Below are 13036 nucleotides of genomic sequence, written 5' to 3' on the forward strand. Positions count from 1 at the left end.
ACGTTCTAAAGGAGCCTGCATTATTATAGATGAGTGTGTGCGGTAGCTAAGGCGAATGTAATTGTATTAGCCACACCGGACTTGCTTAACTACACAAAATCCCCATTCTAATCTCCTGCTTGTGTTGCAGGGGCTCATTTATTTATTTATTTCTCAATTCAGAAAAGGAACGAGTAAATGGAGATACCAGCGAATTTAATTTCCTTTGCCACAACTGCTCACTTAAAAAAAATGTTAAATAAAACTTCCATAATCTCATGCTTCAGACCTTAATACTTATTTTGATAAATATTATAATTATCATTCTATATTGAAGGAATTATATACCCCACTATTTAAATCAGGACTCAAAGCATCTTATGGAATTCCTTTTCAGCTCTGAATTTTATTATATCTGGCCGTGAAGTGGAACTGACAAAGTGCAATTCAAAGTCTTAACCATGCAGAGTACTTTGTGAGGCGAAAAATCCACCTTCAAACTTGGGATCTGGTGGTGTCATTATTCCAGCCTTACATACTGGGGAACCACTGGGTAACAAGGCACTGTACCAGCAAGACATGAGGGGACTTAAAGGGTTCAGATTACTCTCAAAACTCCTAAAACCTCCATGTTCACTGCTAATCTCCTTGTCTATATCGTTACAAATATAGTTCTTAAACTAAAAACAGCAAAATAAAAAAAAATTACTTGGAACCCTAGTAAAGATGGTTGTATTCATGAGAAGAAAATGTCTGTGCATGAATCTCTCCAGTGCACTTGGAAATTTAGTGGAGATCAAGCTGAGCTCCTAGAGGGCAGTAGCTATGTCTCGCATGGAGGCAACATGGCAACGTTCTAATCTCTGTGCCGGTGGCTTGATGATGTTGGCAGTAAGTCACATCACATCTACTACACCCTACACCAGGCTCAGTAACAGTACTTGTCATGACCAACCTTAGTCATCACTTTGGTAAGTGCTTTGGCACGGGCCACTGTTGCTAACCACCATCCTGGTGCAGGTCCTTCACATCTGCTCGCCTATGGACGGAAAAAAGGAAGTGTCTAGTGTCCATTCATAGGCCACGTCACCTCCAACCCTATCCTTTACTCACACTTTCAAGTCAGGCCCAGGAAAAAATGATTCCACGTTTCAGGAAGGGAGTTAATCAGACAAAGCTACAGTACACTTTCAGCACATGAACGACTTGGCTAAATGCAGAAGATCCTCAAGAATGACGGTTGAGGGAACCAACCAAGTATACAAAGCTGAAGAGGATTAAGAAGTGTTCTGGCAAACACTTACTTTGACAGACAGACACGGTAGCACAGTGGACAGACAGAGCAAAGGTCTAGCGTTCTAGACAATGAAGTTCCTAGTCTCACTTTATTATGAAGCTAGAAAGACAATGTATGTGAAAGTGTTCTGTAAAGGGAATGGATGATTGCTTAGAAATGTTTTGGGCGATTCTTGGGTCTTGCATCCCCTAATGATAAATCTGGTAATATATACTAATCAAGTAATAATAAAATAACTGGAGTTCTGTAGAAGGAAGATGTTGTATGTGAATACCAAAGACTTGTCTTTTTAACATGAGAAACTTTCCCTCCACCTGGTCATTTCTCTATTAAAATCCTCAATGTCAATGCTCAGCACACAGCTACCTTCCCTATGAAAACATTCCTTATTCTTCTAGACAGAATGAACTACTCCTTTTCCTGGGTGCTTCCTGTTCCACACAAACCCCATTTTTTGTCACTATCTCCTGTCACCCTGTGTCACCCAAGTCCTCCTTCATTTGGACTTGGATATTCTGAAGCCAGAGACTATCCTGCTCACTCTGAATCTCCCCCAGCGTCCTAGCAGAGCGCTCTCCATAGAGTAGATGATTAATCATGTTCCCTGAATTATGCTGAATTTAGCCTACTTTGGCTTTAAGAGTGCTTTTTTTTCTCCCCCTTCAAAAACCTTAAAAAAAAAAAAAGCGGAGAGGAAGCTTGAGACTAATGAGGAATACAGCACAACAAACATGGAAAACGCATAAAGAATGACTTCATTCTTTGCATTCCTGCTTCAGAATGCTCACTGTCAATCTCCATACAGTATTGTTACCGATTATTATTAGTGAGAGCAAATGTTAGAAAGCACACAAAGGCAGACGATGTAAAAAACCACCACACGTCATGCGAAAGGTCTACTTGATTTAGGACTATTCTCAAGATTGCCTTTTGCTTCAACCTTAATGGCAAAACCAGTACCAAGCCAACACAAGACCTATTTGCTATGCTTCATACATGCAAAACTCAGTATCACCTTCAGACGGAGAGGGACCTTGCTCTGTGCTTCCTGGTGCACATGCATCTTCTCTGAGGCGCAGTTTAAATCGGGTGGAAGCGTGGCTAGTTCAGACTTGATGTTTTTGTTTTTATTTGTTGGTAGCTTCTAGAATATGTGGATTCCCCTGAGATTGAAAGGAGAAGGACCTAGCATCTTTCTTCTTCTTCCTCCGTTACAGGGATGCCTTGTTCAGCGATGCTGCCTCCCTCAGTGAAGCCAAGTACTTGGATTATAATGCATTTCACTGGGAATCCTTTCCTCTATCTTGCACTTTGCTAGCTTGGAGTTTACCCATCCAGAGGATAGTCAGGCTATATAGATGGGTCATTTTAATAGCATCAGTGTTAACTTACAAGAGCATGACTTGTTGGTCAGAAAAGAAAAACCAAAACAGACTTAAGCAATTTGACTAATTTATTATCCTAACAGAATGCTATGCTCCTCTCAAATCCTGGCTAACATTTCTCCGCTCCAACCTCCACCAGATGGGCTTCCTTGCTTGTTGTACTTAATACCACTGCATTTCATTTATCAGCTTCATCTGATTCTTTGGGAAGAGCCAAACATAAATCTTATCATTTATATATTCATTCAGAACTTACTATTTCTCTCTCTGTAGATTTGCACTATGATTATCTTCACTTTGACTATGAAAGTTCTCACAGGAGAAGAAACAAATCTACTCGACATAAAAGTTTGCCAACAGATCGTTTCTAAAGATTGTGAGCAATCAGTTAGCAGCTCATTTAACATTCTTGGGCAAGGCTAAAAATGGAAAAGGGCTGGCTGGAATCCACTAGTCAGCCTAGCTTTAAAGATAACTAGGCTGCTTATTTCTAACTGACTTCTAGCATACTATCGCATCAACTGGACAAAGCTCAGACACTGCCACTGAAGTTCTACAACCACCACACTTCCCATGTGAGCTTCTTATTTTGCCCTCTTCCATGGCTGGGCAACCTAACCGTTGTTGTTTCTTTTTCTATCTGTCCTTACTGGTTGGCTTTATGGCCTTCGCAGGTCAGCAGCTACCTCTCCTGAAGAAGGGAGACTAACCATTACATAGTTTTTGTGAAAAATGAGACGACCAGAGGAAATTCACTTTTAGGTGGAAGTTGCCACCCTCACACAGAAGCACTCATTCAAGATGGTTTTGAAACAATGACTTGATGTATGACTATGAAATGAGTACCCATGTTTGAAAGATTTAATACTTTCTAATAACTTCTCCAAGATAACTCGCTGATTAGTATACATCTACCTAAATTAATTTTAGCACTGGCAAGGGTCAGATGGGATGGAGATGCGAGGTGAGAAGGGAAGGGAGATGCTGTTAGAGCCCTTAATTAATATAAGGGCTTATTTTCAGAATATCCCTCATTTGAGCTATTCCTTTTACTTTTTCCTGCATGACATTTTAGAATTCTTGGTTTTTGCAGCAACCCAAAAAGGCAGAATTGCAAAGTTGCACAGCAAATATGAAGAAAAGAAATAATAAAAAGAAAAAGCATTATGATTTGGGACAAAAACCAAAACATACCAAAACAAAAATACAAGCAACAGCGAAACCACTGAGCCTAACTCAGCATCCTTTTGAAGACAGGGCGGTTAGTGGGTTAAATACTGCGGTGACCTGGCCGTTCCTGTCTCGGCTTGGAGGTTTTAAGGTGTAAGAACGCACATCCAGAAGCGGCACATGTAGGAAAACCGTGGTAGCCACGAGAGGCCTCAACTACTGCTGCCTGGGCCACCCTGTTCCAATCAACATGGATTTCCAGAGGTGCTGTTCTAATGGGAACTCTCAGTGTGAGAGACAAAGAAATAGAACATTTTCCGAAACCAAGCAAAAAATGGATGGGAATACAATACCTGGAAAGTTTATCAAGCATGTTGACAAGTTTCATGGCTTCATATTCTTTTTGTTCTTCTGTCATTTCATCTATAGGGTTTGGCATTGGTTCCTCTAAATGACCAGTGATAAGATTAATGCTACAAAAAGAAAAAAAAGTTATGCTGTATGTTTTAACATTATGCTCTTTCTAGACTTTTCTGGTCCAAGTTGTAAGTTTAATTTTAAGAAGAAAGAGTATAAATAAAAGCCAAAAAATATTTGGCAATAATTGTAATAGTAATTTTATGGTATAGAAGTACTATAGGAATTAAAAAAAAAAGATGTTTCCTACTAATTTGCTTTGGGAGGTGAGCTATAGCTATTGTTTTTTTAAAGAGTAAAAGTGACTTGCCAACTTTATTTTTTTAAAGGCATGATTGCTTTTAAAAACTATAAAAATTGATGGATGCCGTTGAGGTAAATTTCCTCGGATGCACTGCTTATCCGTGATTTATAAAAAGACAAATGACTTTAGAGCAGGAAAAATGAGTAAATCCATTTTGTGATACAGCATAAAACAAGCATGTAAAAAAAATAATGGGAAAACTGATGAGGAAGACTGCAATCTGGAAATGAAAGCATGCCAATTTATAATCTCAGGAAATTAGTCCATTAGTGAGACCACAGAGGGCAATGAGTGTTTAAATGAAAGATAAAGCAGAAAAGAACAATTTAAATTAGATTTGATCTGACCTAGATGGAAAAAAAAGGAGGGGGCAGGGATGAAATCCAGCCGACCAGGAAACAGGTATACCATTCTGGCTTTCTGGAAATAGAGTTAGTATAGGATTTAAGTATGTACAGACTTAGTATAAAGTTTTAATACCAAATATGCTAGCCACGTAGATACAAGTTGTGCTTTTTTGTGTGGAAGAGAAATACAAGATAATCATTCTGAAATTTAAAAAAAAAAGTTTAATCTGCTATCTATCTGTAACATCAACACCTTTCTGGAGAAGCAGACGAAGTTCTAGTATCTTTTACTAGTAGCCAAATACAGAGATTTATTTTTAACGATCAAATGAGGTATCTCAGAAATTGCTAGTAAACTGCTTTCTAGGGTCCACAAACACAAGTGCTTGTAGAGGCCAGGTCTTCAGGGTAAGCAAATGAGCGAGCGAGTGGGTCAAAAATAAACAATGTGGAGTGTTGGGCACTAGGATACACTGGAGGCCAGGGCCAGTCTAAATAAAAAAAAAGAGATCCCATGGGCTGAAACAATATTACGCTCATCAATTAGACACTGTGGTGACCTGCCTGCAAACGCGGCCTTGTCTTCCTTCTACTTGGGTAAGTTACTTTCTTCAACTCACCAAAGTTTTTCTCACTTGGAATGAGAAGGGTTAGAGCTACTACTCAAGTTCATTCTCCTTTCCTATGCTCCTCAGAGGCTACCTAACATATAGCATCTCATGGAAGAACTTGGTGGCCACCATATTCTAAAACACCTAACGTTATCTGCCATTTTTGCCAAAAATCTATACCTGGAACATGGTTAAAAAACATTTGTCTTCAAAGTGGTAGAACCTCCCTTTCCAAATATAAAATCTGAACAGAAATCTGACATATGAAACAGATAAAAGTAGAATTGCTCAGGTAGAAGAAGAAGGACTAGGGATGGCCAAGGAGAGCAAGGGCCCAGAGCCCTTTCCATTTGCCTCCCCATCCACTTCTTTCCTCTTTAAGATAGCCCCTAATGTAATTCCAGGAACTCTAGAGATCTGGGAAAAAGGGTTCAAAGACTCATGGGTTTGTCAGAGGTACTTAGCCTTGGCTATACATTAAAATTACTTGGGAAACTTAAAAAGAAAAAGAAGATTGGGTTTTACATCAGAACAACCAAATCTGTATCTGAAAAATTTATGTATATATACATTTCAAGTTTCCCAAGCAATTCTGACACAAAATGAGGGAAAGAACAACCCAGCTGAAGTGCCTGATTCTGACACTGGCCGTGAGCTACTATGTCCTCTCTTTTTCCCACATGCCCATCAGAGAGAAAAAAGGCCTGTATCAAGAGGCTATCAACACAAAAGGCTGAATGGGGTAATCATATTCCCCAAAGTCAAGAACAAAGAGGATTCAAATTAGACTTTTTAGGAGTATGAGTGAAGTTTTGAAGATTCCACACTACAGATAAAATGCCACCATTGAGGCATCTAACAAGAGGATATCTACTTACACTTCTGCTACCTGATAAATGTTAAAAAACACTCAGCTTTATAAACCAAAGGCCACCCTCACTGCAGACACAAGATGACACAGGGAAGGAGGCCTTAGAAGCAAGTGTAAAGAAAAGTAGTATTAGCTATCTAATCTACAGTATGCTCATTTGCCTCTTGAAAAGACAAGGGTTCTCACCTCAACTTTGATGGGGATGTGATTCAACAAATCAGATCCTGAGACTGTTTAGGATATAATGACATTGGCATAAGCCATCATGTTGCAGGCAGAGACACCGGTAAACCTTGTGGTCGTTATTGTGGCGACCACAGCAGCATACACAGCCAGGTCATGGATCCCTGGATGAGGACCCATTTGATTATTTTCTTTTTCTTGATTCTCTTAAGAGTTTCATAGAAATGATACCCATTTTCCATAAGCTGACCCAAGTCCTTTGGCTACTACAATGATTGAATTGCTCACTCTGAAATTAGGTAGTACTCATAAAATCCTTTGCTATCTGACCACAAATGCAGCAGGCAGAATGGCATCATTATAGAATAAGAACAGCACAATTCTTTATCTGTGCAGCAAAACATTCCAACCCCCAGAGTTACACCAATAGTTACCAGAACACTGATGATGTGAGGTTTCATAAAAATCGGTTATTTTAATTTGACCCACAGTGGACACCTTTACAACCCCACACAGTAAGTGGTCTGAGACTTAATTTTCTATAATTCTGGATCACTCAAACCACGCATGCACGCGCGCGCGCGCGCACACACACACACACACACACACACACACACGCCAGTTGTCATCACAATGATTCTGATTCATGGTAACCCCATGAATATCAGAGTAGAGCTATACACCATAGGTTTTCAGTGGCTGAGCTTCTGGAAGTACAATTGTTAGACTCTCTTTTGAGGTACCTCTGAGGGGACTTGAACCTTTTGATAGCCAAGTACAATTCTGGAGTTTCTTTGATTTTGTTTTGAACTCGGATTCTAAAGGTGCTTTAAGGGCACTAATTGTGAAGGGCATTTTACTGAAGAACTTTCTACGTAGTAGGATTTCTCTAACCTTTTCCTAGCTCTCCTCCCCTGGTCTCAAGATTACCTCTGTCTTCTTCCAATCAGGAGACAAAAAGTGTCTGTGCTCTTACTAGTGGTACCCCACCATGCATTTTGTATGACATAAGGCCATTTTTTATGAACTGGCCACCGGCTGGAGACTAAAGGATAAAGACAGCCTAAGAAAAGTGACGTGCAAATGAGCAGATGTTTAAGTGCTGAAATCTATTTCAAGTCTTTTGCTATTTCTTCAGCTTGTTGTTTCCTTTGGCTAACATCAGTAGCACCAGGTCATTTAACATAAGTCATATATAGTGCTTAGCTATCAGAAACAATAGCGTCTAGGGCAGAGGTCCTCAAACTTTTAAAACAGGGGGCCACTTCACTGTCCCTCAGTCCTGTTGGAGGGTCGGACTATAGTTTTTAAAAAAACTATGAACAAATTCCAGTGCATACTGCACATATCTTATTTGGAAGTCAAAAAACAAATGGGGCAAAAACACCCAGCGGGCCGGATAAATGTCCTCGGCAGGCCACATATGGCCCGCGGGCCGTAGTTTGAGGATGCCTGGTCTAGGGTCTTAAAGATAAATCTTAAATCAAGTAGCCATGTAAGTTAAGTGTCAGCTAAGGCCACCTGGAAGCAGCACACCAGCCTGTGGGATCTAAGGTTTGTAAAGAATAAAATCCAAGACAGGAGGGAGGGAACTGTATCACAAGTTAAATTCCGAGCACCAGTTTGCAGAAGGCTATGAAAAGCCCCAAATCCATTTGCAGGGTCCCAATGTGAATTAAGCCTCTGGTGAATACCCTCTGACCACTGACCATGACCATTTACTAGGGATGTAAATAACCTTCCAATCAGATAGAATGCACTGGAAGGTAAATTAATACAGATGTAGTTAGGTTACAATTTACCACTTTATAATTTGTTCCTCTTTTTGATCCACTTTAAATTTATTCTAGTTTTTTATATTTTTCTGCTTTCTTTTCAATTGAGGTTTAACTGTGTTTTATTTTGTGACTGTTATTGAGCTTTTAAAAACTTGCTTGGGAGGTATGTTTTTCTGTATATAAAATCTAAGGTAGGTAATCCATAGAGAGTAACTGGATTAATAGCTTCTTAAGAGTTATGACAGGGGAGGTTGAGGGGAAATGGGGAGCTAATAATACAAGAAAGAAGAAAACGTTCTAAAATTGAGTGTGGACCAGTTTGTGCACCAGACTGCACAACTCGTTATAATATGACTAAACCACTGATTTGTATGACATTGAATTTTATGTTAATAAAACTGTTAAAAATAAGATAAAAATGACAGCAGAAAGTCAGAAAAAAGGTACTAAAGTTTCAGGGCTATATGAAAATTAACATCAATATCTCCAAAGAACGAGGCTACAAATTTAGCCAGATCCACAGATGAGCTAGCCAGATAAAGTAAGTGACATGGTCAAGCTGCCAAACCAAAGAGCCTTGTCTACAAAGGACTATGACTACTTTCTACTCTGGGAGCTGGCTGCCACGTGATAAAGCAGGCCTAATGCTATCAGAATTTTTAATTTTTAAAAGCAAGTAGAAAATTCAGATTTTCTCCGAAATATCTAAATTCTAAATGATGGCAAGTAAATTATTTTAAGAAGCACTGTATAAAAGCAACACTAAATGAAACTTAAAATAAAATACCCAATACATGGGTCAAGCCAAGCAAAACATACTTATGGTGAAATCTAGTCTATAGGCTGACAATTTGTGCCCACAGGAAAGGAAGGGTCAGGGTTCCCAAGGAAAGGCATTTTGTGATTAGGGAAGAAGAGGATGGGAAAGCAGATGTTACATGCAAACAAGGCTGGAAATGTCTTTCCAGAAACGAAATCCAAACCAAACCCCCAAACGACTACCACCCACCAGAATATCTGCCTCCCTATACTTTTAATAATAATAATGAATACAGCACAGTGAAATTTACCATATTTTGATTTTCTTGAATCCTACCCCTCCCCCAGGAGCCCTGGTGGCATAGTGGTTGCATGATGGGATGCTAACTACAAGTTCAGCAGTTCGAAACCACCAGCTGCACCGAGGGAGAAAGATGGTGCTTTCTACTCCTGTAAAGAGTTACAGTCTTGAAAACTCACAGGTGCAGTTCTATCCTGCTACAGGGTCACTATGAGATGGCCTTGAGTTTGAAAGTTACTCCCAACTGGAGGTGGTACTTGATAAAGGCAGTGAACCCAATCCTCTAGGTATCCTGTGCGAGATGCTACTCTGGGGATAGCTCAACCAGACCCAAAACAAAGATGGACTAACATGTCTGCCCTCATGGAGCTTATCTTCTAGTGTGGCAATTAAATTTAATGAGTAAGTAATTTACACAATATATTAGAAGGTGGTGTTAAAAAATAACATCTATGTAAGGAAGTACAAGGTGGAAGAGTGAAGATATGAGTGTGGTAATTGTTAATAAGTGATCAGAGTAGGCTTCACTGAGAAGGCAACATTTGAGTAAAGACCTGGAAGGAAGTGAGGGAGTAAGGAAGGGGGCTCTTTGGGGACTAGACAATGGGGTACACCAATGTCAAGACTGATTTTTAGCTATTGTGGGGTCTGACAGGACCTGATTTTACTGTATCTCTATCTGTTGCATAGAGAACTGACTGAAGAGGGTTAAAAGCAGAAGTAACAAGACCACTTAAGCTATCAGATGACCCTGGAGAGAGAGACATCATTTTACCTGGACCAGAATGGTAGCAGTGATGCAGTGAGAGCTGGCTAGATTCTGGTTATATTATCAAAGCAGAATCAACCTATAACCTCCTCCCTGGGGGATGGACAGCGGAGAAGTGGGTGATGGGAGACATCGGACAGTGTAAGATATGACAAAATAATAATAATTTATAAATTATCAAGGGTTCATGGGGGAGCAGGGAGGGTGGGGGAAAATGAGGAGCTGATACCAAGGGCTCAAGTAGAAAGCAAATGTTTTGAGAATGATGAGGGCAACAAATGTACAAAAGTGCTTGACACCATGACTGTATGTGTGGACTGTGATAAGAGTTGTACAAACCCCCAATAAAATGATTTAATTATTTAAAAAAAAATGAAAGTAGAGCCAGAGGGACTCGATGGGTATACAAGTATGAGAGTATTTACTGAATTAGAAGGAACTGAATAGAACGTTCATGCTTGCAGGGATGTAAAGGAATACACAATTATATTTTGTTTCTCTTAATTTTCTGTTTTGGTATTAGCAAAGAAAAATAACAGATGCGCTAGGAAATTATTTAGGCGATAAATTCAGCTCTCCCTCTGAATGAGGTGAAAACATCAAACCCCACTGTAGCAAGCCCAGCTAGGGCTCTATACATCTGTACAGGAGGGAGCGGCAGCTTCATGCCTTTGCAGTTAGAACACAACCTCTAAAGTCAGGTCACTGACCACTTGTGAGTAGAGTCCTGGACAAGTTATCTGACATCGCTGCGGTTAAGTCCTCACCTGTAAAATTAGGGCAACTCTACCTCAAAGAACTGCTGTTAGGATTAAATTAGGTAATATCACTAAAGCTCTTAAAACAGTGATTAGCCCATAATACTCACTAGCTGCCAGCTACCGTTACCAATGGAGCTCCTGGCTAGTACAAATGGTTCATGTACTTGATCACAGGTGGGAGGTTTGAGTCTGCCTAGAGGTGCCTCAGAGGGCCTGATGATCTATTAAATCTGTGGAGCACAGTCCTACTTTGACACACATGGGGCTGCTATCAGTTGGAATTAACTCGAAGGCAAATTATCTATTATAATTAGCGTCAATGAACCACTTGCTGAAAACTAAGCAACCCAGAACCCTCAGATGATCTAGGACTACATTCTTTGAGTTAAATTGTCACTGCAACTTACAATGGTTAAAAGAACCTTGTGGCAACTGTTCTATAGAATTTTCTAAAATTACATTCAGTAATGAGATTTTTTTTAAGAGACACCAGGTCCTGAAAATGTCTTATGGTATAGGTCTTATTATGGTGTATATATCTAACACTGATTCCATATTAGAGAGCAAGGTAAGCTATAAAACCATACCCTAACTGAAGTCTTTGCACTATATCAGAATGGGAAAGACTATTTTTTCTTTATTTATAAAACATTTACTAAATATTTATCATGTACCAGCCATTCAAGCATATACATACTATTCACATACAGAGACCACAAATTGTACCCTGTAACTGAAAATAAGAATGACTTTTAAATTATGATGCTTTTTAGATGGTTCCCATGCTGGGTTGCTTGATCCAGAGCCAAATAGCCTTGATATAAAATACACAGAAAACAATGCTGTGAATCTATAGGAACTGAAGTCTGAAGCAAAGCTCAGCACTGTAATTCAGCTAACACACTTGGCCTCTTGCTTTTCAAAATTATATTAAAAAGAAGACAGAGAATTCCATTTTCAAAGCGTAAAGGTGACATGATTGCACATATCGCAAAGGCTGGCAAACCTCTTGAACTAGTGCACTGATCGGTCAGGTGCTTGATGGTGACAACGGCGACAACAATGACCACAGATCCAAAGTTGGAGGCTGGCACCTCCCCATCGGTACCTCAGCAGACAGTCCTGGCGATCTGCATCTGCAAGGCCACTGTGTTGACCGTCCTTTGGCCCAGGTTTCACTGCAAACTCGGAGCTGCCCTGCTACCAGTGGGACTCAACTCAGGCAACCAACAACAACGACGAAACACAACCAAAATGGCACCCACTTTATTTCCAACTCTGGCCTTTGAGGAATGTAAGCTTGGAAGGTACTTCATGACTATTTAAGAGTAATAAACTTCACTTCCTGCCATGCTAGTTAAGTCAAATGATACATGTCTATACCACCTATCCAAGCCCAAACTGTACAGAAGAGAAAATTGACAAGTTCTTGTTTCTGGTTCACTTACTTGCAGAAATACAGAAAACCAAGAAATCCTGATGTCTATAGTCCTCGTGTATGGACACAACTATAATGGGACTTGACTTTAATGCGGTACAACAAAATCCTGACGAATCAAAGGAAGTAAATCTCTTGCTTGTGTTGCAGAAACTCTCCATGGAGCTGCTGCCACACTGCTGCTGAGAGAAACAGGGCCAACAAAGAAACCCTTCTGAGTGTGCGTAATACAGAAATTTTAAGCTTTTGGATGTGATTCCGAATTAAGGTGTGCAGTTACGAATGTAAGGAGTTTTCCTACCTAGGTTCTGCCCTCTTTGGCCATCTCCTCCTCTCCTCACCCTTCTTCAAAGAAGCTCTTTAAAGACACTGCTTTGGACCCTTAGGTTCCCGTAACCCTGCCAAATGTCATTAGACATACATCTTTCGAATGCTGGCTGAAAGCATGTTGAGATTCTGTCAGTTCATACATTAGGTGGCCTCTATAGTCAAGGGGCCTCCGTAGAAAACTTCCCATTTAATTTATTGTGATACAGCACCTAAGTTTACTGGACAACTCCTAATGAACTTGGCTAGACACACATCAAAAATCTGTGTGGCGTGTAATCTAATTCAATGAATATATTTTGTCCAAGCGTGCTAATTGCAGAAAGTCCTTTCCAGTCC

At 39.9% G+C, this 13036-nt stretch overlaps 1 protein-coding gene across 6 annotated transcripts in view; it reads right to left on the reverse strand.

The window, feature by feature from the left end:
* Window positions 1-13036, reverse strand: part of RIC8B (RIC8 guanine nucleotide exchange factor B) — a 148879-nt gene that overhangs the window by 13900 nt on the left and 121943 nt on the right. For 3 of the 6 annotated variants that reach the window (XR_006680355.1, XR_004046156.2, XM_045293191.1), the window contains exons 9-10: window positions 4185-4304; window positions 935-1018 (exon numbers count right to left, since the gene is read on the reverse strand). The exons of 1 other annotated variant lie outside the window; for it this stretch is intronic. Coding sequence is in view for 2 of the 5 variants with exons in the window: in XM_045293191.1 (XP_045149126.1) it covers window positions 979-1018; window positions 4185-4304 (160 nt within the window). In the remaining 3 variants the exon portion in view is untranslated. The remainder of the gene's footprint in view (window positions 1-934; window positions 1019-4184; window positions 4305-13036) is intronic. 2 more of the 6 variants (XR_004046157.2, XM_030885357.2) reach the window with 1 other exon arrangement.

The sequence above is a fragment of the Echinops telfairi genome, unplaced genomic scaffold, assembly GCF_000313985.2.
Source record: "Echinops telfairi isolate 266 unplaced genomic scaffold, ASM31398v2 ScPeMD7_2;HRSCAF=8, whole genome shotgun sequence".
NCBI classification, from domain to species: domain Eukaryota; kingdom Metazoa; phylum Chordata; class Mammalia; order Afrosoricida; family Tenrecidae; genus Echinops; species Echinops telfairi.